Source organism: Acanthopagrus latus, chromosome 1 (assembly GCF_904848185.1).
Source record: "Acanthopagrus latus isolate v.2019 chromosome 1, fAcaLat1.1, whole genome shotgun sequence".
Classification (NCBI taxonomy): Eukaryota; Metazoa; Chordata; class Actinopteri; order Spariformes; family Sparidae; genus Acanthopagrus; species Acanthopagrus latus.
Window position 1 is genome coordinate 4,443,487 of NC_051039.1, and position 25,036 is coordinate 4,468,522.

At 42.3% G+C, this 25,036-nt stretch overlaps 1 protein-coding gene across 2 annotated transcripts in view; it reads left to right on the plus strand.

Annotated features, from left to right (window-relative positions):
- LOC119028451 (voltage-dependent calcium channel gamma-2 subunit-like) overlaps window positions 1-25,036 on the plus strand; it is a 62,024-nt gene that overhangs the window by 18,213 nt on the left and 18,775 nt on the right. For both annotated transcript variants that reach the window (XM_037114456.1, XM_037114463.1), the window contains exon 2: window positions 24,831-24,914. In XM_037114456.1, the coding sequence (XP_036970351.1) occupies window positions 24,831-24,914 (84 nt within the window). The remainder of the gene's footprint in view (window positions 1-24,830; window positions 24,915-25,036) is intronic.

The following is a 25,036-nucleotide window of genomic DNA, read 5'->3' on the forward strand; positions in this document are numbered from 1 at the left end:
TTATGGTCTGGTCAGGTTAAGGCACAAAAAAACTTCCCTCACTTCTGAAAAACAAACCAGCAATCTTGCGCCGTTCGCTCGGATGGAGGCCCAGATAACGTGGAGGGATTTTGATGTGTAAGCTGGATGTGCTTTACTCGCCCAAACAGCTGATGACATGGATACAAATGGCGATGGTGGTGTTCTTGAGAGACCGCAGAGCTTCTTCCCTACAGCAGGTACTGTAGCGCACGAGTTGAGTCAGAATATGAAGCGAAAACGATTCAGCAGTTTCCTGAAGCCCTCTCGGATGTGTGAGTTCAGGTCAGTGCAGTGACGGCAGCGTGCGGACACAAAATGGCCTCCGGCTAGTCTGCTTGTTTTGTTTGTTCGGTAGCCGCGCTCAGATGTGCTGACGGACAGGTGACACACGCAGAAACGACTCTATTCTGGGCGGGTTTGCAGTGAATATGTATTTGTGTGTGTGTGGACTTTCAGTGTTTCTTTATGAGCAGTGATTTCAACCCTCAGTCTGAATTAAACGACTGTTCAAACAAGCTGCGTCGAAGCATCTGCTGACTGTACGTTGGAGCACCACTCTTCTCAGAACGTCGCATGTTCCGGTGTGTTTTGAAGCTCCAGATTGTTTGCTGATCTCTCCCTTCCTGAAGACTTCCTGTTAAGTATCTAATGTCAGATAAAATCTTCAAAACAAGACGCACGGAAAACAGATGTTGCCACATATCCAGGGAAATTGGGTAATGTCTTGCCAACAGGGAACCAATCAAAGTCATAAGAAAGGTTGAAAAGACAAAACAAAAAAAAAAAACCTTGAGATGTTCATAACTGTACAGATAAAAAGACAAAGTCAAAATGTCTGTGCACAATATCTGGTGTGATCTGATACAGCTCTCTTTGTGTGTGTCCACGGTCGAGCACAATGTTTTCTCCTTTCACCTGCAATGTGTTTTTAAATGTTAAAAGCCTCACTGCAGTGAAAAGGAAAAGGCACCTCTGTCTAAGTAAACCAGCAGACATCAGACATTTGTATCAGTGCTTCAAAACAAACATATGGTTACAGCCCGCCCAGTCTCACAGCGAAGCGTGTTTCAGACCCGCCGATCAACTGCAGCACCAGCAGGGGGCGATACTGACTGACGGAAAAGGATGAACGTAAAATTAGAAGAGCAGAAAGTTTGCGAATAGATGTAGATAGAGATGGTTGATTGGCTCATCAGGAGTAGTCACTTACACCAAAGCCGTAGAATAGTAGACGTTCTTTCCTTCAGCGTGTCATAATGAAGTCAGTGTTGATAGCGATAGAATAATGACACTGTCTGCATGCCAAATTCATAGGGAACCAATCAAAACACTATTTTGTCCACCACGGAGCGCGAAAAAGGAAAAGGAAGGCTGGCTGTCGATACAGTCCGGCTGGTCAACATTTCTGTCTTCTTTCACGTCTCCATTAAATGAATGAAAGAACTCGTGTCTGGCAGCTGCTACTCTGAAGTCTTCTATAACTCTACTATACTGCTTGGAAACACTTTAAATTCTGCAATGATGATGATGTTTCCTCCACAATTAATCTTAACCCTCTTTGGCAGGTGAGAAAATGGTGTATTGTAGTGTTTTGTCAGGCACAAAAAAAAGCGATATCGTCTTGTCGATTGTTGGGTTTGGATGCATTGTTTTGGAAGACAAAGGACAAAAAGACCTGTTCCTCCATTTATTTACCGTGTGGGACGAAATCAAAGGCAACACTACGGACAAAACGAAACATATCGAGTTGAAAATTTGACTCCCGTTTTGAAAGCTTTGACTGAAAAAGGTCAGAAATGCGATTTCATTAACAAGCTTTTTATCGTGCTGCTTGTTTTAAACGAACAGGTGTCCCACCGGAAAAGTTTCCATCTGGATTCTGAAAGCGACTCGGCTCACTGTGGTTGTGCCCTCGCCGAGGAGGAGGCTGGTGTTTTAATATGCTCCTTGTGATATTAAATGAGAATTATTGGGCTAATTTTTTTTCCACCGCTGTTGAATTAGAAAGTGTTTTGAAGTTGTAGTGAAACACAGCTGAAGGCTGGCCTCTTGGTTTCAAGATATTTATGGATCTAAATAGTTTATGAACTTTAGGAGGGGCAAATATTTTTGTTTTTCTTTCCTAAGCATTTCACCCTCCCGCTCTTCTTTCTCTCTGCCCTCAGTTCCTTCCTGCTCGTTGCAGAAACGCTCGGGCGTTTTTTGTTGAATATTCACAGATAATTTAGGCGGCAGAGGACACGAGGGGGGAGGCGGAGGCAGGAGGGGAAGGAGGAGGAGAAGGAAGAGGAAAAAGGGAGAGGAAAAATAAAAGGACGGGATGAACAGAGGAGGTGGGAGAAGGAGAAGAAAGGAGGGATGGATGGAGGTGATCTGGCGGATTCCAAACTCTGCACCCATTGGCTTCTTTTTTTTTTTTTTTCCTGAAACGAAGGGAACCAGAGGCGAGAGCTGCAGCGAGGCGCTCCTCAGAATACTGGATGCTCCCTCCTCCCCTCCCTCTCCCTCTCCCTCCTCCCCTCCCTCTCCCTCTCTCTCTTTCAATCCCTCCCACATTCTCAAGGAATCAATAGTCGCAAATTAATCATTCTGCCCAGAGCGCTTTGAGAGAGAGAGAGAGAGCAGGAGAGAGAGGAAGGAGAGAGAGATGGTTTGCATAAAGACAGCGAAGCAGCAGCAGTGTGCATAATCACACCTTCAGTGCTTTGAGCCTGATTAGATGTTATTCATTGTTGTTTCACTTGTTTGGGGATGAGTAATCATTGTTGTCATGGCGATTGTTGTGGCGCCCCCGTTAGACACTCTTTATATCATTTTCAGGGGAGGAAAATGTCTCTCGGTCTCCCGGTCTGGAAATCAAACAGTCGGGGATTTTAAAGGCACATCGGCTCTGAAACATGAAACCGAAGAACGGAAGTGTCGAAAATCTGTCTCACTTATTTATTTGTGAACCAAACGTATTTAAAATTATACAAAACAAAATTGTATATTTGTACGTGTGTGTCGCATATTTGTGCACTGAACAATTTGCACAACATATACTTTAGTTCCAGATTCTTGTTCTGCGTGAAATAAGTTTATGTCTTTGAATTTCATCAGCCATCAGCTTCATTTTCTTTTGCTGAATCTAATTTGTCATCTCTCAATTACGTTTTTAATGGATATTACTGCATATTGTGTATGATTGTTTGAGCATGTGTGGGATGTAAAAATCTTTGTGTCTCTGACTGGTTTTCATGTTCTACCCCGGTCTGATGGCCCGCTTAATAAAAGAGCTTCTAATAGTGTTCGACTTATATCCTCAGATTGTGTATGCATCAAAATCCAAGAGTTCAGGATGTTTGTATTTCAGGTATTGTGTCACGCTTTAAAGAATGGGAGTGAAAAATGGAGATCCTGATAAGATTTTTAAAGGGTTTCCTCTGAGCTGCACTGTCTTCACACTTTTCTGTTTTGTTTATGTTTCTCTGGATTTTCTGCTGACTCTCAGCACCCATTTCAAGGCTGATTAATCTATTGATTATTCAATCAATCCTTTAGTCTATAAAATGTCAAAAACAATGACAAATGTCGGTCACAATGTTCCGCCAGAGACCAAAATCATGTCTTGCTTATATATTGACCAGCAACCCACCCCCCCAAAAAAAAGAAAGACAAAAACAACCAGTGCACTGGAATAATTTTAGATAAACATTTAACAAACTGCCTCTTAATCACAAACCAAAATAAATGAGCCCTCGTACTGAATCGTTGTATTCTGACTTCTTCTGTGTGGAGTATCTTGACATGTTGGTGGTGCCACTGACGTCACTGACATCCCACAGGTAACCAAAAATAAAGTGGTTTTATTGGAGCTGCATGATTATTATTTGTACTTGGGAAACAACCACCTCTCCTCCTCCTCTTAATATCAGCCCATCTGCCTAAACCCCTCACTCAGAGAGAAACTCTAACTTTTTGTACATGGCGCGTGTAATTAGCATTTTAAGGACATTGTGCTCATCATGATCATCAACTTTTTGTGAGAACAAATGGGACAAAAACATGTAAAATGCAAATTATACAGTTGCTCATTTACACATCCAACAGTTACAAATTAACGTTATTCATTTGGAGTCATTTTCTTGCAGCCAAAGCGAATCCAACGCTTCCAAAATGTCCAACTTCGATACCAGAAAAGTACAATGGAACGCCACTCAAAGTCCTACTTGTAGATTTGCAATGGCACCAACCAGAGGGAGGGAGTAGATGTATTAGCAGATGACAGTATTTGTATTAGGCTAAAGATTTAAATATATAGATATGTTTCCATGTATAAAATCTGGCTTCAGACATATGTCCAATATTCACTGTTCACTCTGTTTTAGCTCTGTTTTTGGTCTCTTTACCTACTCCTGGGGGAAATACTGAGCTTTTTTAAAGCTGCTAAATGTTCCACTATGCTCAGCAGCTAATCGCTAACTTCATCCGCCTGCCGTTGGGTGATGAGAAGGTAGTGTACAGAGGGTTTGTAGAGCGATTTTTGCCCAAAAAGCTGACCACTGCGGCTGAAACAACCCAACTGGAGCGATGAGGGTGAAACAAAACAGTAACGTTGCAGGTCGAATGGATAAAGATCGAGCTGGAACCTGTTATGGAGCTCTGTGATCCGAGGAGGATCTGCAGATTGAATGGTGATTCTTTGCTGGTTCATCAGTGTGAGCGACCCTGTCCAGATCGTGGATCGTAGAAGCTTGAGCAGCCCTGAAACCAAATGATCTGCGAACACCAAAATGATGCTACAGCTAGGATATATAAACATATATGCCCACACACTTGCACACTCTCGTGCTGACCCTGCTCGACCCTGTGTTACACAAACACGCGCTCACACAGCTTGTGTGACGGTATGTGTTGCTTTCTTTATCGAGGCTGTGAGCATATGACTGTGACACGACCACCCCCAGCCCAAAACAACAAGTACTTATTTTGCCGCGGGACGCTTTTCAGTTTCATTATCTCTGCAGGAGAGATCATATCTGTCCACAAAACATCTGGGCAGAGGAATGAGATGGAGGGATGGTGTGTGGAGGGGAAGGGAGAAAAAGAAGAAAAAAAAAACAAGAGGGGAAACGAAGAGTTTGAACATTTGCGTGTGCGTGGAGAGGGAAAGCGAGGAAGTTGGAGGAAGGAATGAGGGGTGGAGAGAGGAAGGGAAATTGGGAGACGGAGCAGATGGAGAGACAAACAGAATCTGGATGAAGACGAGAAGCTGAAGCGAGAGAGAGAGGGAAGAAGTGTGAGAGGTGCGGGATGAAGAGAGGCAGAAGAAAGGAGAAAAGAGAAGAGGAAGACAGGGACAGGTAGACATGTGCCAAACAACATCTGCGAAGGGAGGGAGGAAGAGGAGAGGCAGCCGTGGATGTGTGCGGGAGAAAGCTTTCCAAACAACATCTGTAATGAGAGCAACATCTGTAATGGGAGGAAGGGAGGAGAGGTGAGGCGAGAGGAAGGGAAGATCTCAAACTGAGAGTGTGGCGAGGTGATGGCTGACGCCGCTGTGAGTGATTGTTACTCATAGTTAATGTTGTTGACGCAGCAAGCAAGTTGAAGAAAAAAAAAAAAAAAGCCCGACCACTGGAAGCTGCAGCCGTAACATCAGCTGACGGTGACCAGCAACACTTTCATCTTGTTTATTCCTTCTCTGATTTTTTGAAAAAAAAAAAATAAATAAGATGATAAACTTGACTCCAGCTGAGCTTTATGGGAAACATCATCCATCAGCAGCGTGGAGAACTAGCCTCGCTATCCGTGCCATCCATCACCATCAGTGCTGCAGGCAGCTAGCTTTTAGTCTGGACCGTAGGATTGTGATGCTCTTTGTGTGATAAAGGCCGCAGAGTCGCTCTGCTGTGACACTTCCTGTTGAGTCCAGTTTGGCTTAACGCCAGGCAACACCTTGGATTTTAATAACCAGACGTGAGCCATTGATGAGAGGATGGAGCTCGAGAGGACGTCCTGAATCGATCTGACTGAAAAACTCAAGAACTCGCCGTCACAGTGACTTGTCAATCAGAAGGTAGCAACTCCCTAAAGCGTACGCTGCTATTTTACTCTAATTCAGATCACAACTCACAGAAAGAACATCACGCTGTGTCGAAGAAGACTTGAAACGAGCTATTGAGACTGTAAACTAATTAAGAAAGTTTTCACTTGGAGAGTCATTTCCTCATAAGCTTCAACTTAAACAATCAGACTTGTTTCTGCAACCAGTGGAGTCACTTTTGCTGCAGTGGCTTCACTTTTCAGACATGGAAGCCTTTTCCACAACCAAAAAGGTCAAGCTCTGCACATAACTTCGCTAGATGTAAAGGTTGAGCCTCGCGAGCAAACTGACTCAATAGCGTGACTCAGCGGTCGGCAGGTTGAGTCTAGAAGAAGTTTATCGTGTGGAAACATCAGAACAAAGTTTGTGATAGTCCGACAAAACAGTATAGCTCGGTTCACATCTAATCACAAGCATGTGGTACATATATACCAGGGGAGCTAATTAGAGGAATTAGGGCCAGGTGAGGGTCATGTAACCGGGGAACGTGAAGTTAGAAGTCCTTATGTTTAGACACTGATTACCTAAATCAGCAGGCATAAAGCAACATAAGTCATTTTTGGAGTCAGTATTACCTCCCAAATATAACTCATTCTTGTGTCCTTCCACCTCTTTGATTGGCTAATTAAAAAAAAAAAAAAAAAAAATCAGCTGAAGCCTTCGCTTACTTTATCTGATGTTTGATACGGGAACAGAACAACAAATTGTGGGCTGCAAAGATCCAAAGAATGAGATGAAAGTTAATAAAACGTTATTACACATATTCATTTGAGCCATTGTCGGTGGATCAGATGATTTTGGTTGAGGTTTGGTTTTGAACATTATTGACTTGTTTCTGTAGTTTCTTGTTCATATTTCGTCCAAAAACTTTACAAGAGATCAGTTGAATACTTGACAACTCTACCAAGTATTTCATGTGCTCGTGAATTGGTGTACATGTGATTTTCTGGGTCCCTCTGACCTGTTAATAGCGTGTTTATAGGCCACTACACTGTCAGCAGTGGTTGCTATGGACCTATATGAGCTTTTGCACAACCGTTGCTATGCAGGGAGAGAGAGAGAGTGAGCGAGCGAGCAAGAGAGAGAGAGAGAGAGAGAGAGAGCCAGAGGCCCATGCAGTGGATGAGTCATAGCCCCCCCAGCCCTCCCTCTCCTCATGCTCATACCCCCTGCTTCCCTTCCACTGACTCAATGGGACCTCACACACACACACACACACACAAATACACACAGCTGGGAGTATGTGCACGGTCACACACACACACATACACATGCACACATGCACGCAGAGCTCCTGGTGGTTTCTTACCAATCCTCTCACTGGTAGCCAAACCTGTTAACATGTCTTCCCTGTGGATAACAGCTAATGGCTCATATTCATATGCACGCGTGCACCAAAACACCGCATCCACACACGGACGTGCTTGTGGACACGCCTCGTCTCGTGCACAGCTGCAGATACACACCGTTAAGTGTGTGCTGTCGGCGCGCGCACACACGCAGGAATGCAGCCACAGATATAAGCACGCAGGTGCACAAACATAACCTTTTTTTTCACACTCCTCCCTCACCGCATCCTGCCCTCAACAACCACCGCCGAGGTGTTTGAGGGAAGCACTTAACCTCGTGGCTGCTCATTGAAGGGCCGGTTGGACTGCGAAGCTCAGAGGTGTGAATATGTGCGTGTAGCTGAATGAACGGGGAGCGCGACAGCTCATCGCCGCTTCCTTTATGAATTAAGATGAGGGAATCTGCATAATTTAAAATTAGAATCATCTCCGCATGTAAGATTTAGGGACACGTGACCGGATCCACGGATGGGTGGAAGTTCTGAGGAAAGAGAGTTGATACAGTCAGGGCTGAGAAGACGACGAGGGGTGAAGGAATCAGCGACAAAAGCAGTGAGGTGGGATGGAGACAGAGAGGAGGAAACATTCAGTGATTAATCAGGCAGCAGTGCAGAGCTAAAGGGATGCTTCCCCAAATTCGACTGCCTTTTCTGAAGGCCAGTTTTGCCATTAATAGCAAAAACATAACATCCACGAATGCATCTCAAATGAGACCATGCAGCGTCGCGCAACTCTTGGGTGCAGCACCGAAACTTGGGGGATGATGAAGTTACAGGCAACAAGGCTTCACGTCAAATTTTTAGCATTTTTAAACATGATGCGTTTGTGTTGACAAAAAAACAATACATATTTTTTCACGGGACATCAGGACATCTTGGGCTCATGCTTGTGGTGACCGAAAAAGGTCATTTTAGTCAAGAACATATATTTTCCCGACCCGCACCATGATAACCCTTATCATCTGCTAAAAATCTTCTCACAGTCAGACTTATTGGTACCAGACAGCAAGTTAAGTTAATTAAGATGAGATGAGGCTTTATGTGACACATTTTCAGGTGTAATTCTGAGATGCAACGTGAGAGATTTCAGGATGACGTCAGTTTATGAGGGCACAAAATAAACAAGGAAAAGAAAAGTATGGAGGCGCGTCACACATCGGACGCATCCGATGTCGTCGAAAGCACCCAAAAAAACGGAATCCCCCCAAAATCTTGATTTTGGTAAACAGCTCTGTACTTCGCTGGAGGATGAATCTGCAGAATCCAACACCATGACTTCATCAAACAGACCAAAAAAAAAAAAACAAAACAAAACAAAACAAAAAAAAGCAGACATGAGGGGAGATATGGAGGAATATTTGGACGCGGGGCGGAAAAGGAAAGGGGGGGATGCTCGAAAAAGAAAAGATGTAGGGATGGATGGAGCGAGAGGAGGAGGAGGAGGAGGAGAGGGAGGGAGAGCAGACCAGTGTTGCTGCTAGTATCTTGGTTATTTATAGTTTAAATGTCCTGGCTCCTTTTTTTTGCCTGAATTCATTGTCTGCCCCTCTCTGTCTCTTTCCTCCTCTCCCCCTCTAGCCTCCCTCCCTCCCTCTGTCTCTCCCTCTCATTTTAACTCCCTCCATATCTCTCCCCCTCACTCCTCCCTCCTTTCTGTCTCCATTCTTTCCATCTCTCATCCCTCGCGCTGACTTCACCTCCGCCCTCTCCATCTCCATCTCCATCTCCATCGGTCTTTATTCCCCTCCCCTCCTCGTCCCCCCTTCATCATCTCTCTTCTCTTTCATTAGATATTGGGTCAGTACCCCCCCCCACACTTCCCCCCTCCTCCCCCTCCTCTTCCCTCCCCAACGCACTGATGCTGCTCACTGGTGTGGCGTTTCTTTAGTAATGTTACGCAACGGCCATCACAGACACACTGTGGGGCATGGGAGGGCGGTGGGGGGGGGAGATGCTGGATCAGGAAGAAAGGCAGAGAATGAGAGACATGGAGGCGCAGAGGGAGAGGAAGAGAGAGAAAGAGAAAGAGAGAGAGAGAGAGGGAGCTATTCATTGCTCATTGACCCACTATCTTACCCGGTCTCGTGGTCCCGTCACTCACATCTCAACCTTCATGAGCTAATGGCTGATTCTGACCCATTTTACACTCCCGAGTTTTCCACCGGAGCGTGAATGCGTCTTAATGCGGCTTAATGTGTGACATTATGACCGCGAACAGCTTTTTCATTCAACTTTTTTCTTTAGTCCGTAAACCAACGCACAGATTTCAGGTCATTAATATAAAAATAACCTGTTTGTATTCGTGTTTTTGCGGCCTACGACCGATGCGTGCTATTCAAATTTGTGTAATTGCGCCGTGGCAGCAGTGAGTCACTCGGTGTGCTGAGAGTAAGACCACTGGTTAAATCATTTATAAGATCAATAGGCCGCTGCAGTTAATTTGCAAGGGGAATATTTTAGGCTATGTGAAAAGGTTTATTCTAGCATTTTCAACCAAACGAGAGAAAAAAATATGAACCTGTACTAAAAAAAAGTGATTATGCAAAGATGTTTGGATGACTCAGGACTTTGTAAGAGGGGTTAATTAAAAGCTAAAAATATCATGCTGAAATCTTCACAGTCTGAATGTCTCGTTAGTGCAACAGTAACAATGCTGCGGATGTAAATAAACATCATATTACTGATGGGATAATACTGATTTTACCTTTACTTTCAGTGCCTGCGCTCTGCAAGCTCAGATTTTGTTCCGTTCGAGGCATTGATCGTCAAGTAAAGTTTGAGAAAAAGATACGATTTTATGAAGAAGCTGAAGTGTATACACGCTCACCGTCTTTATCCATACTGAGGATTGAAACCGCCAAACAGCAGAATAAACAGATGAATAAATGGCTCCTTAAATATGTAAATACACATTAAATTTGACAAAAACAAGACTACAACTCAATGTCGGCACTGATTCAGTTATTGTATCTAAAATAAACTGATATTAGTGTTTTGCTTCTGTTTAGTCACTTTTTTTTATATACTTCATATCTTTATTTATTTTTTATATCTGTCACACGCCTGCAGCTGCCTCACAGTCAAACCCATCCAGACCCACCGACAATACCTGCAGCAACTGAAGGCAATTTTACTCAAGTTAATGTCTGTAGATGAGTGTCACGGTACGATGACTCACACTGAAATAGTTTTACCCATCACCACTCACATACAATTAAATTACACAACAGCATTTACATATGGAAGGAGGCATAACACTGGCCAGATTGTGTTTTCTATCAGGAAAATGTTCATTGACGTATTTACAAAGTCACAAAAAGATGATACAGACTGCAGCAAGAAAATGTTTCCTGCTTTTGCAAAATGTTCCCGTGCGATAAAACTTTTTAGAGCCTGACCGTTTTATTATGAGTGAATGCTTTCCTATATATGTAAGTTAAATGACTTGCTTTTAAACAGAACATAATGCAGAAAAATATCCTCGGTGTGATTTATATTAATTCAATTCCCATGTAAGTTTACTGTTTTGGCGCACTGGTGTCATTTTAGATGATACGGTTTATTTCTAAACTGTAAAATATTCTGTCTCAGGTACGTTTCTGCCACATGTTTGACAACTGCATTTAAGGTGTTGTTGCAGAAAGATGTGCATTTATTTTTGTCTTCTTTATATAAGAATATCAGCGAATATATCTTCACTCCCTAACATCGGCCCCAAAGATCCAGTTGACGCTCCAAAACTTCTATCATCTTCCTGTGTGTTCTATTAACATCTAAAACAATCTTTTTTCCCAAACTTTAACCAAAGTGCTTTTGTAGCATGAATGTTTTAAACAATGATTTGAACCTCCGGTCTCCAGTGTCAGAGTCCTGCACCGTGCACACCCACTACACAACACCCTCCCTGGCGTATGACTTCTCTGAGGTTCAGCACTTCCTACACTTGAAAAAAAAAAAAGTGTTGCCAGGAAACATAATCCAGGCGGCAGTTAGGTTTTCCTGCTTAAATGTAATTGGAAAAAAACAAATGAGTAGTATATACACATCATTTCTAGGAGACAGACTCGGTCCCACAGCATCAAGTTACTGCAGATGAGTCTTGTGCCCCGTTTATGCTCGTCATCTATGTGTGTTTGTGCTGCGGAAACCTTGGAATAGTAACCAAGCAGTCAAAAAGCCAGGAAATATTGGGGTTTTATTTGCCTGCCCTTACTGGAATGCATCACCGACATCTGAGTCAGTCTCTCAGAGTCTTCAACACTCTGGTTGTTCGGCCAAGCATTACTCAATTTCACAGACCTTTACTTAAAATTCTTGAGCAGATTTCAACGGCCTCATATGTTCATAAGAAGTCGCGTCAGCCGGGGTTTGAGTTCCTCACCTGTAGCTGAGCAGTTTCAACTTTTCACTTGACGCAGATATGACAAATCTGAAGACGAGACAAAGCCTGACAGTCTCCCAACTGTTCTGTAATTTCTGATGAGCTGCCAGTGTAACGACACAGCGGCAATAAATCATAATAACACAGTAAAAATCAGAGCGCTCATCATCATCATCCTCTCGGGCTCCGCCGGCCAGCTCGTCGTAACAGAGAGGATTTTGGGAGGATGTAATGTAGAGCTGCAGAATGAGGCCAGGTAGCTGTTCCACATATAGCTGCCTGGTGTCATTTTATACAGAGCTAAACATCTGTTGCCTCATTTATCGATGAGCTTTGCCGGGACGCTCGCTAAGTTCTTTCGTTTCTGTCACCTCTCCGTCTCTCACATCTCTTCTGCCCGTCTCCTCTCTTCCTCCTCTCCCTCTCTCTCTCTCTCTCGCTTTTCATTACCTAATTTTTCTCCTTTTTTTCCCCCTCGTTCTCTCCCTCTGTGCCAGATGAATTCATCTGGGCGAGAGGAAGGGGAGGGAGGGAGAGGGGGAGGAAAACATTGCAGAAAGTTTTCACTAAACAAAACTAGGATAGAGCAGTGAAGGGACCAGAGAGAGAGAGAGAGAGCTGAGGGACTTCTGAAAAGGGGGACAGTCTGGTTGTTTGCAGGTGGTTGCTGTTACTCCTCCATTAAAACTCTTTCAGCCTTGTTTATTAACTGCAGTGTTTCCCATACCGTCATCGCCTTTGGCCGTGAAATGGTTTCCACTGTAAGAAACAAAATATTTTATTTATGTAATTATGTTGTGAGTTCTTCACTTTTCAAAGACAGTTAGGTTCAGAGGCTCTACCTCTATCTGCTCCTTTACAAGTCACTGGTTGTGTTAACTGCAACACCGCTAGAAGGTTTACGTTGCGAGATAATTGATTTTTGTAATTTTTGTAATAAATGATGTTGCACTGTCTAGAATGAAGCTGAAACATCCGGTGCATGTGTGTTTTACAGAAGTGGAGATTTGTGGTTCAAAGTATGAGGAAAACCTTCATAAAAACAATCTATACATTTTATGGAATCATGTAAATTTTTAGGAAAATGATGTCGGATTGCGTGAAAGTTTTAAAGATGGACACAACCCTGAAACCTCCCAAGTCAACTGCTTACATTAGGACAATTATTTTTACAAGCAAATGTTAATATGTGTTTATTTTCATGCATTTCTAGAGACCTGAACTAAAACAAACACCATTTTTAAAGAAGACGTGTTATGTAAGCAAAGCAGCTAAAATTCTTAAAACTGACCAGTGCATGAAAAAGAAAATTGTAATATTTGTGATTTATCCCAGTGTGATTTGTGTATGCTGATCAAATTTTTCAGCCCTTTTCAGGATTTTTATACTTTAAAAACTAGAGAGTTATGCACCACAAAGCTGTACATTGGTAGCACTTGTAGTCTACTATTTCCATTCATTCTGCATTTAAAGATTTTGAATACCAGAGATGGAGCCGCCCCACTGAGTTAAACCACAGTCATTCAGGAAAAGTCTTGGCAGCCACTCGGCAGCCATCATCTACCAACACAAGGCCCTCATCTTAAAAAGTTTGGTGATTTCAGATTAAGGCTTAAATGTTCGTAGATTACACTTCAGTTATGACTCAGTCCACACTGCCATGATGTGACGCCATCTGCTTATTGTCTAATGTTTGGATAACCTCACCCGACCTCCTCCTCTTTCACGCTTGGTAGAAGTCCGTCTGCAGCTGCACCAAATTGGTTGAAACTGTTGTGACTATCAGCCGAGCTCTCCGGTCAGTGCAACAATGAAACTGGCTGTGTGTGTGTGTGTGTGTGTGTGTGTGTGTGTGTGTGTGTGTGTGTGTGTGTGTGTGTGTGTTTCCCGGCTCAGCTGGTGAAGCAGACGATTGGGTTTTGAAGGGAGCTGGTAGGATATATGTCATTTGACCGTTGACCATCTCTGCTGAGTGGTTCGTCTCCTCTCTCGGTCCTGACAGTGGTGACTTCAGAGGGAACGGAGAGCTGGAATCATTTCAGCTGTCTCGCACATTCCTGTTTAACATAACCCAGATTTGCTGGAGAATAAAGTACTATGCAAAAAAAAAAAAAAAACAGATGTGAGACAGGAGAAGATGCTTCTCTTGAACTAACACGTCTGCTTCGTGACCATGGGAGCATCAAAGTGCGTCACCTAGTTTCTGGCACCGTCTACTTTGCAAGGACGAGGGAATGAATTTTTTCGCTGTGGCCAGACACTGTGATCCTGTTTCCACCATGCAGTTGTTGTCGCAGTCACTTTGAGAGTCAGGATTCGGTAAAAATGCTTTATTTCCTGCTACGGCTGGCAGCTTCAGATTGCTGCGCATGTTTTTATGGGGGGGGATAGCGAGGCTGTTTTATGTGCTCTGAAAAGCTGCAACCCTTGTTTGAGAGTAGTAGGCACTCACCACGTTGTTACACTCTTGTCCTGAGAGTGCTACATGCCGGTGACACAGCTCTGTCCTTAAAAGTGTTGCCATTGCCCTCTGAAATTACACAGATACGTCTGGTAACAACAAAAAAACAGCCTTTTACAGTACAAATCTGATTTTACACATACAACACGGAAAAGAGACTTGTAGTTCTACAGTCGGGGAAATGCATGAGGGGAGATGTCTGCAACTGTTTGACTGATCCGATGCATGATGGAGTTAACACGCTTCAACATTTTACACCACACCAGAGCAGATCTAAGTGGTGATCGTGGTGCTTTTTACATGTACGGTAGCTTGTAAGATTCGGTAGTTTCCTGTTAGCAGACACACGACTACAGCCGGAGAACAGAAAGCACCGAGACAACGCAGTGACTGAGGTTAGAAGCAACACTATCATTAAAAGCAACACTCGTAGTAAGTTTTGTGTATATAAAGGTAGAGAAAGTGCATTTTTTAAACCATTTCCTTACTGAATAATCAGAAATGTTCCAATTAAATATGATTAGGGGGTTTTGCTGACTTGTACTCTTCAGTCTGGTGTTCGGTGTGGGTCGAAAAGTTTCCTTGTGCTTGATTTACAGCCGTTTCAGTGGTTCCCAGTGATTCCACTGTGACCCAGTTTTACAGTGAAACAAATTATTGCCACTTTAGAGTCTTCAGGCATTATTCAAGATGGTTACTCTGACTGTGAGCCTTGTAGTCTCATCATTTTACTGGAGCCTTAATTACAGCCCCAAATCCGATAAAGTTACGACCCTGTGTAAAACTTGCTGGCCCCGTTCTTGACTGTGAACGACCGAGCCTTACAAGGATGATGATAATATCACCTGCTACCAATGAGCCTGTTAAATGTTCCAAGCAGGTGTTTTTAGACAATTCCAAAACGTTTCCAGTCTTTTGCTGTACCAGGGAAAAAAAAAATCAGAAAAAGCACAAAAATCAATAACAAAAATGGTGTCTGTACTATTTTCAATTGATTACATATCAAACAGGATCACAATCTGTTTCATTTAAGTTTAACATAGAGTCTTATTTTTTCAGGAGTAGATTTGCAGCCATTTTGTAAATAGTCTGTTCATACTTCATTCGTAATTTTCCACCAACTGTGAGATATTGGTCAGAAATTCCAGATTTTTCACAGAAGCTATAGTGACTTTTCTTCAGCTCATACTTAGGTTATAAATTACTTGATGTCAAATTAGAGAAAATCGGTTTGAACTCAGTTTGAAGTTTGAACTCGCACTGAGAGAAGTGACGACATTACACTGTTTCCTGTCAGTTTATAGAATTGATTAAGATATTAAAGCTTTTTTTAAGCTTTGAATGGTCTGGTTCCTGCCTATATATGTGATTTGCAAACCCTGTATGAGCCCGATCCCTGCTTGAGTTCCTCCTCTTGATACTAAATGGTCTTTAAACCTCGACAGGGGCTTCAGCTGATCGGGCCCCTCAGCTGTGGAGACTCAGGATCGTCCTTTTAATCTCTCCCAAGACTCACTTTTATCTCAACTGGTCACACCTGTCTCAATAATTCTCTCTTGTTTTGAGTTTTTATTGTAAAACACATTGTAATTTAGTTTGTTTTTTTTTCTATAGGGGCTATATAAATAGATGGATAGTGATATTATCATAAACTGTCAATAGTCTGCTCACACCTTTGCTGATTACAGCCAAACAGAGTGCGCTGCTGAAAACGTAATCACCGTGCACGACCCTGTCAGGTTCAGAAGCGAGCTCGTGCGTTACACATTAGAGCCGCTTGCCTCATTCATTTTAACGCTGAGGGAGATTTTTTAGCAGCGATGAACTCATTTGGACTGAAAGTGTGAACACCTGGTTGTGGAACAGTCTCCGACCACCTGGCCTCTTTGGTGCCCTTCGCCACGCTGCTCCTGTCCTGCCAAATTACAATTAGAAAGCCGTTTGTGCTGCTGTCACATTAGCAGCTTCTTGTTTTGTGCCACATGACAGCACACTGCTCCATTTCTCTCCAAAAAAAAATCAAAGACAGGATGGTGCCTTTCATCAGCAGCGAAACCCAGCAGTTTTCTTTCCTCTGTCACATCTACACATCAAACTAATTTATGTGTTGTGCGCGCACACACACACACACACACACACACACATACGTGCGTGCCTGCAGACAGGAAAAGTAATTGCTTACTCTAAATTAGTTGGTGCAAGTAGGGTGAGAATCTAATTCCACATTTATTACAATTATCTTTAATAGGTCTCTCTATTGTCGAATGTGTTCTGAAATTGTGCGGAAATGAATTGGGCTGTCCGGGTTCAAAGATTAAAATGAAATACAGCTCACAATGAAGTCGTTTAATGAAGTGAACGCTTTTCAGGCGACACTGTTCTCGGCTTCGTGAAGTGGAACACATCTTGGATGTCAGAGTTTTTATCACAAAATACACGAAGAGCTGATTTTTCATGATGGAATTCACGTTCGTTGATTGCCGAGCATTTCGGAGTACGAACGAATCACTACACTTGAGCGTATACAAAGATCAGAATCTTAAAAGAATAAGACGTCCTCCAACCTTCAGAGCAAGCGGACAGTTCAGCGATGTAATGAATCCATGAAAGTTTTATGGGGGGTTCAGTCGTCGAGGCTTAAAAATAGTACATGACCTGCATCACTGGATTCCTTTGATGGGTTCTTATAGTTTCTATAGTGTTCATGTGGATCTGCAGCAGGAGGTCAGTTTGGAGAGTAAAGCAGTCTCTCCGTATCTGCAGCATGAAGTAATAAAAGAACAACAGAGCTGACTGTCAACATGACCTGCTGGCAACAGCCCTCCATCCTGCAAAATTTCGGGGTTGCAGACTGTGTCCGATCGTTTGCGCAACTTTCCAAAACCGAAACTTGAACATTGACATCCACTCTCATTGGTCAACTGTGCCAAGGCCAATAAAAGAAGCTGGAACTGAACTTCTTGGCTTAACTAATGAAAACGGTATCAAAAAACGTATCATGTCCTAATAGCGAGAGACTTCAGAGATGTTGTGGCCGACAAATCTTGTTCCCCAGATATGAGAAAAGCATGTTTGTTAGATAGAAACCTCAAACTGATGTCACATAAAATTGAAACTGTAATGCAAAAATAATAATTCTCACTGATCGCGAATCAACTGCATTGTGCAGCCTTGAAGAAAACTTCTAAAAACATGAAGGAAGCAAAACATCCTGTCATGCCGGGCTCATGATCAGGTTAGGTTTAGGCACAAAAACCACTTGGTTAGAGTTAGGAAAAGATGATTTTTTTTGGCTTAAAATACCTGTTATAGCGACAAACATGGCTAGAAATTGTCCTGAGGTCTCCTTAAAAAATACCCGCTGGTGTCACCCTTACAAATGTTGAAACACAGTCTGGAAGTGTCAAACCACCATCCCCTCCAACTGTGAACATGAATTTCAGGTCATAAACATATAATGTGAACCTGACATGACATGTTTTGTAGAAATGTCAGAAGGTGCTTAGTTTAGTGACACCTACAAATGTGAGCGTATCAGGGGTTTGCAGAAACATTAACTATTTCTGCTAACTTTATCCTGGAGATTTAGCTGTGTAGTTTTGTGTCTAAGCATGGCATCCAGTTTGGAATACAGTCATATGTTTTGTATATCCATACTCAGTACAGATGGGGAACCTACAAACAGTAAATGTTTGCAAACGTGTGAAAGCAAGAAAAAAAAAAGTGAGAAAAACCGTCTCCTGGATGGATTAACGTTATAAGATCAAGAAAAGAACAGCAACACATTTTTCTGTGCATCACACCTGTGAATCAGCTGAGCTGAGCTGATAGCCATCTTTTCTGTGCAGCACGTCTTCTTTGAGGTCTCTGATGTTCATCCACCTTTGCAGCCGAGGGATTACTTTAATGGCATTTTAGCATACAGATTGACTGAGCCACAATTAGCATAAAGAATAAAGACACTACGCCGAGTATTTGCATAACACACAGCGCCGGTTCAGAGGAGGGCGTTTGTACTTTACATTACATCTCTTACTCCCCCACACACACACACTCAAACACACACACACACACACACACTTTCTGCAGTGGGTTAGGGTGTTAATTCTTCATAAAGGGATGTCTGATGGCGTTTCATCACACTACATTAACTTATCCTTAACAGCCACGAGGTCAGTCGACAGGCAGGCCCGTGATTGGCTTGTGACAGCACAGGGGTCACCGGGGTCTCGTATTATTGGTATAAATCACCTGCGGAGTGTCAAGCGGGGCCCGTCGTGCTGCGAGGATAAGTGGGTGATGGAGCCGTCCTGACCCCTGAGGTGCAGGTTGGTCTCAGAATAATAGTATCTGTTCCATGTTTAAGCAGGATGTATAATTTAACAGGGGCAATTTGGAAGAGCGACACCTCATTATGACGACTGCAGGGAGAAGAGGAGGAGGAGGAGGAAGGAGAGTGTAATGAAATAGTTTATTTCAATAGTAAAGACGGCAGCACAGTGGTGTGACTTTTAATCATACAATCACAGCATAGAGAAGCTGTACTGTGCAGCTCAAGTGTATGAAGTACATAATTATTCATGTATTATAATATGTAGTAATTTGTTTTATTTATATGTATGTGTTTATATTGTACTTAACACCCAGATTAACAATAAAACAACTGGCGATAATTAGGTCGGAAATTGTTGTAAATTAAAGACTGTTTAGTGCCGCCAAGTTTATTTGTTGTTCTGAATTAAACAGTGTGTAATTCAGCAAGACTTTAATTTGAATTTCAACGCTGTTCTTTATCTTTATACAGGCTTGTTAGTAAAGCTTCAAACTTCTTGTCACACGCCTGCGGCTTCGGGTATAATTTAGCAAAATCTTATGTGTATATTTGTCCAGAGGCTGAAGGTTCAAGCTTGTATTTACATTTCTTTTAGCAAGAATCAGCTTGTGGTAGTTGTGCAGTGTGAACACGTACGGAGTGTTAATAAAGTTGTCAGACAGCTGCGGTTTAGACATGAAACTGCTTGGTTGGTTTTGGAGTTAAATCACTCGGTTAGGTTTAGGAAAACATCCTGCGCTGTGGATGAATAATGTTCACTTCCATGTCTGAGTTACATGAATTCACTTATTCATGCGAAGTGACATGCAAAGTCCTGCATACCTGCCACCCCAACCAGCCACTGACTCTGACGTTTTCCTGCCAGTTGTACTTGAGGGGAGTTTTCAGAAAAGAGACAAGCGGGTCAGCTGACCAGGCTGCTGTATTTGACGTGTAGGGGGTGAGAACAGGCTGGTACATATCAGATTTGCATAATAACTGTATATACACAGCAAATCAGTGATTTAGGAAGGATATGGAAATTTGTTTACACATCCATGGTACACCCACACAGCTGTTTGCACTCATTTTCCCTGATTAGACGTCTTCTCAGCTCCGTGTAGGTGTTCAGACTGTGATTGATTGACATCTCCTGCACCTGTCTGTCAGTGTTAGAACAACCAGTGGTATATCTTATTCCTTTATGCTTCTTATTTTTAATCTAGTGGCCCAGCGTAATCCTAACTCTGCCCAGTGTCGACCTGATCTGAAGTTTAATCAGTCTAAGTAAATGACAACACCTGTGTATGTGTGCAGGGTCTATTATAAAGCCCAGGTGTTACTGATTACATTAACGACAGCCTCAATGTATCCAAAGTCAGCACTCACAAAACCAGGAGCCTAAACCTGAAGCAGCAAAATGGGATCCGCCCATCAATAATTTATTACGCCTGTGCTCTTTCTGCAGCTTAACGCTGAACTGCCGTATGTGAAGATCCGCAGCGTTATCTCAGTTTTAAATTTCCACCAACATTAATTCTTTCAAAACCAAAATAAGTTCTCCAACAGTCCTGAGAGTGGTTAAGTTTAAAATTGTTGGTCTCATATGTACCAGGAACCGAAAGAAAAAAAAAACATAGTCAATTATAAAACACAGGAGCAGTCACAATAATGATGATAATAATAATTAATTTCATTACAATAAGGCTTTGGCTAGGACTTGCAGAACAAGCATATGTTGATGTAGAACAAAGATTATGTTAAATATGAGTCCACACATTTATATTTTTCTTCAAGAATATATTACAAAACATAATCAGTATACATTTTGATAAAACATTGTTAATACATCATGATATGTCCAAGAAAAATGTTGTTTTCCAATATTGTTGTGCAATATATGAAATATAATATATAAAATATTAAATGTACTTTTGAAAACATTCAAATGTGACACCAAACATAAGCCTGTGTCATCACTTCTTATCAGTGTGATGTGTAATTACAAGGTGGAAAATTGTCACAATGCTGTTCAATTGATACAAATAATGAAAAAGAAACATAAAAAGTTAATATATATTAGATCTATATGAAAGGAGAATAGATATCCAATAGGCTGGCTGCTCCTGAGGCTTTCATGAAATATAATGACAATGTTGCTGTAAATTCACACTGCGTTGCTTTAACTGGTGATCTACATGCATTTCAGTGTTTATAGCAAATTTCTGTGCACGTTGTGACTGATTTATCAAAAAAAAACATTCTGATGATTATGAGTAAACCTCACAAAACTGGTCTCGCAGTCACAAAATCAGAACACAGACAGGAGGAGCCGATTGACTCATCTGATGACAAAAGAGTAGTAAGACCATTTGTTCTTGGGTAAACATGTGACACATGAGAACTGTGTGTGTGTGTGTGTGTGTGTACAGTACTCTGATAACTACAAGTGACTGTAAAATGCTCATGACTGAGGCTCGTAAATGAATAAGAAACAACATGCCAAAAATGTTTTCCAAAAACCCAATTCATGTGCTAGTGGCCGTCTGTTGAAGCCGGTGCCATCGCTGGATCTCAGATGATGACATAATGCTCCGCTCGGGACGCACAGGTTTCATCCCTGTCGAGACAATAAAGTGTGCTCTTGATTTTGAATTGCAGGAGGAAAGAAAGAAAAGAGAGGGAGGGAGAGAGGAGGAGGAGGAGGAGGAGGAGGAGGAGGAGGAGGAGGAGGAGGAGAGGGCCGAGCTGCCAGCTCAGTTCAAATGGGAATCTGGTCCTCGGGGTACATGCACATGTATGCATGTGAGAGACAGATAGAGGAGCGAGAGAGAGGGTTGTGTGGAGGGAGCGATAGGAGAGAGAGAAGGGAAAGGGAAAATGCAATTCCAGATTACATGTGCTTGTGCTGCAGCGTGGGTGGGCATGTGTTGGAGGGAGTGAGGGAGAGTGTGAAAGGCAGAGAGACGAGAGAGAGAGAGAGAGAGCAGTGATTGAGGAGATGATGGAGATTCTGCCCGGCAGTGAGTGTGTGAATTGCTGTGTTTGACATAACGTGGTTTTTTTTTGTTTTGTTTTGTTTTTTTCTTCATGTGGAGTAAATTAAAAATGAAAAACCAAACACTGATAGAGCGAGTATTATTATTAAAGTTGAGGGATGAGAAATGGTACAACTGTTTTTTTTTTTTACTGTGTCTTCTACTTTGCACATCTCCTAGCAACCACGACAGACACCATTTTGAATGTTTTATAACACAGCGTAGCTACATGTGAGTTGGACGGTTGAGAAAAATAACAGAACTCATGTGAAGACAGGAATGTTAAAAATGAATGGTGTGAGTGGGAGGGATGACTGCAAACTGGATGAGCCGATAATGTTGTCTTGTAGTAAGCAGTTAACGTTTAACCTGGTTTACAGACCCGAAGACACATCACAGGCACGGATTTCCACCACATTTCCACAAAGTCCATTTATTGCTGTGGGAACTTCTTCCATACTGAATGACTTTAGGGAGCTCAAGCATGTTGAAAAAATGTGCAGTGGATTTCGGAGAGAGCCAAGTGCCACAACTTAGTGTACAAGTGAAAAATTCTAAGGCAAAAGCTGTGTTTTCATTAAACATTTTGATGCTCATTATTAAGAATATTGCGTTTGAAATTTCATCGAAACAGCAAAATTCCAGTAAAACAACAAAAGTTTGCACGCTTGCTCGAGGTGGTTCTTGTCTTTTGCAAATGGGAGTCAATGCACTTAATGTCTGATGGAAACAGATTGGCAGACTAAACTCTGACATAGTGAACATTGAACTCACATGACGAGACTTCGCCTTGCAACATGGCCACTTGCCCGATCAAAAATAATTCCTGAAGACCTCTCTCCGTTGTGTCTCCTGGTCTGTTTGCCTCTAGCTTCTGTTTACTTCCACGTCCACATGTGACGTCGCCACGTAGCCCTCTGATGAAATCACACAGCCTAGTTGATTTGCTCAAAACAGTTCATGAAAATGCACCAGATACACACATTTTCTTTTATATTTCATATGCTTTAAATTTGCTTGACATTGAATGGAAACCTGGCTATATTTAGCTAACACTGTAAGCATGCTGGCTGTGTGACATAAGCACTATTCCAAATGTTGTAATCAGGAGCACCTAAACTAAATCCAAGTCATGACCAAGACCAGAGTGTACCGAGACCAATCGGAACATGCAAGAAACATGGATGATCCACATTCACAATTCACATGTTCAGTCATCACCTTTTATCAATGAACCTGTTCAAACAGGTGTTTTTGGACTTTACCACAACGTTCTCAGTCTTTTGATGCTTCTGTCCCAACTTTCCTGAAACATGTTACAGGGATCAAATTCAGAATAAGCATATGTGTACAGAAATCCTTTAAGTTGATGAGATAAAACCTTAAATATATTGTCTATTGTATTAAAAAAAAGGTTTGGCAAATTATCACATTGTGTTTTATTTATAGTTTACACAGAATCTGGGTAGTATGTTTGGTTGACGACACTCTCAGAAACGTCATTTTCATGATATTATCTGTATCAGGAGTTGACAATTATATCGTGCATGTAGCAACATGCTGACGAGAAATAACTGAGACTGTCCTGTTATTTATAGACGGCATTATCTCAAGACAGCGCCGATAAGATCCACCCGTAACAAACCTCCAGTGGAACAAATAATAATGTTTTCAACGTTGATGACTCAGTTTTTTTTTTTAAAAGAAATACTGAGACCTCATTCGTGTCCCCTGGAGATCAAACTACACCACCCGAGAGACCTGAGCTCATCAACACTTTATTTCTCCCCTTGACTAAAAGCCTCTCGAGTGCACACAGCATGAGTCAAGTCTATTTAACTTTGTAGTATCCCTCCCATCTGCACAACAAATAGTTACAGTAAGCAACTGAGACAAGAAGCAATGGGAATGTGAAGCTATTTCCACAGCGCTGTTGGTTCATCACAGTCCTCTCAGAAACAGAAAAAAAAAAAAAAAAGAATTTCAGCACTCAGCTCCGGTTCACGCCGAAATTACAGAATGATGAAAGCGTTTTCCGCTGAAAGGTTTCCGAGCCGCATCCTGGTGAAATATCTTTAATGTATCTATCAAAGTCTACGTGATGAAAAACACTTTGTTCGCCTGAGTGTTTGCTTAGGTGTATTAAAGATATGTAAATATGAAACAGGCTTGTGGTAGACTTCTGTCATCATTTTTTTTTTTCTCTCACTTTTATGTGTCGGGCTGTGGTGTAAAAATTGTTCGTCTTCTCTGTGGCCATGATGAAAATGCGGAATATCTGAAAACTTTGCCGTGAGTGTTTTCACCGTGATGAGCGAGGAAGACAGCCAGCGAGGCTTCTCGACAATAGGGTTGATGCTATAGTATATGAGCGTGTGTGTGTCTGTAAGTGTGAGACATATTGCGCACGTGTGTGTGTGTGTGTGTGTGTGTGTGTGTGTGTGTGTGTAACCGATGCCCATTTGAAAGCTGGGCGCAAGTCTTTCGTCCTTCAATCGCCAATTAACAAGGGCCCGTTTAATTGCAGTGGTTTGGGAGGGCATACAATTACCACTGGAGCTGAACCAAGCTAAACACACACACACACACACACACACAATTCTTCTTAATGAGCGGCACTATCAGCTCTCCTTTCTTCCTCTCCCTCATTTGCATTTTCGCTCACTCTCTCCTCCTGCCTCCTCCTCCTCCTCCTCTTCCTCCACCTCACCCTCCCGCCTGCTCTGTCAAGGCGTTTAAATTAAACTCCTCCCGCTTTCTTTCCTCCTCTGTCTGTCACTTTCCGTCCTGTGATGTGTTTCCTTCAAAACACTGCCAAACCTCTCGTCCTCTCCTTGTTTCCTTTGTCTTAGATGTTGCAACTCTTCTCCCGTTTTCCTTTTTTCCCTTTTTCATTCTGCTCCCCTTCTTCTCTCTCTTTTTGTTTTCTCTGAATCCCTCCTCTTGTTCTTGTAGATCCCCTTTTCTTTCATCCACCATCATCACCTCAGTTTTGAAAGTGATGAGTTTAATGGACATTCAACTGAGCAAAGAGTCACGAGAGGCACACACACAAACACGCGTTTACATAAACATTGTTGGATTTGATTATGTTTTCTTTAAACTGTTCCATTTCTCAGGTATATCAGTTTGACTTATGACTCATTATAATTGTTCTGTATTTCGTTCCGTCTCTGTCACACAGGTTCTTTTAAAGGCATGTGTAAGCAGATAGATCACTTCCCCGAAGACGCTGACTACGAGGCGGATGCTTCCGAGTACTTCCTACGTGAGTTCCCTCCCCTCCATCATTCTCTGTATTCCCACAGTTTATTGTGCCTCATGATCATTATTACGTCAGCCAACTGAAGAACTGATTTACCAAAAAACCTGGATGGAGGATGGGTCTTA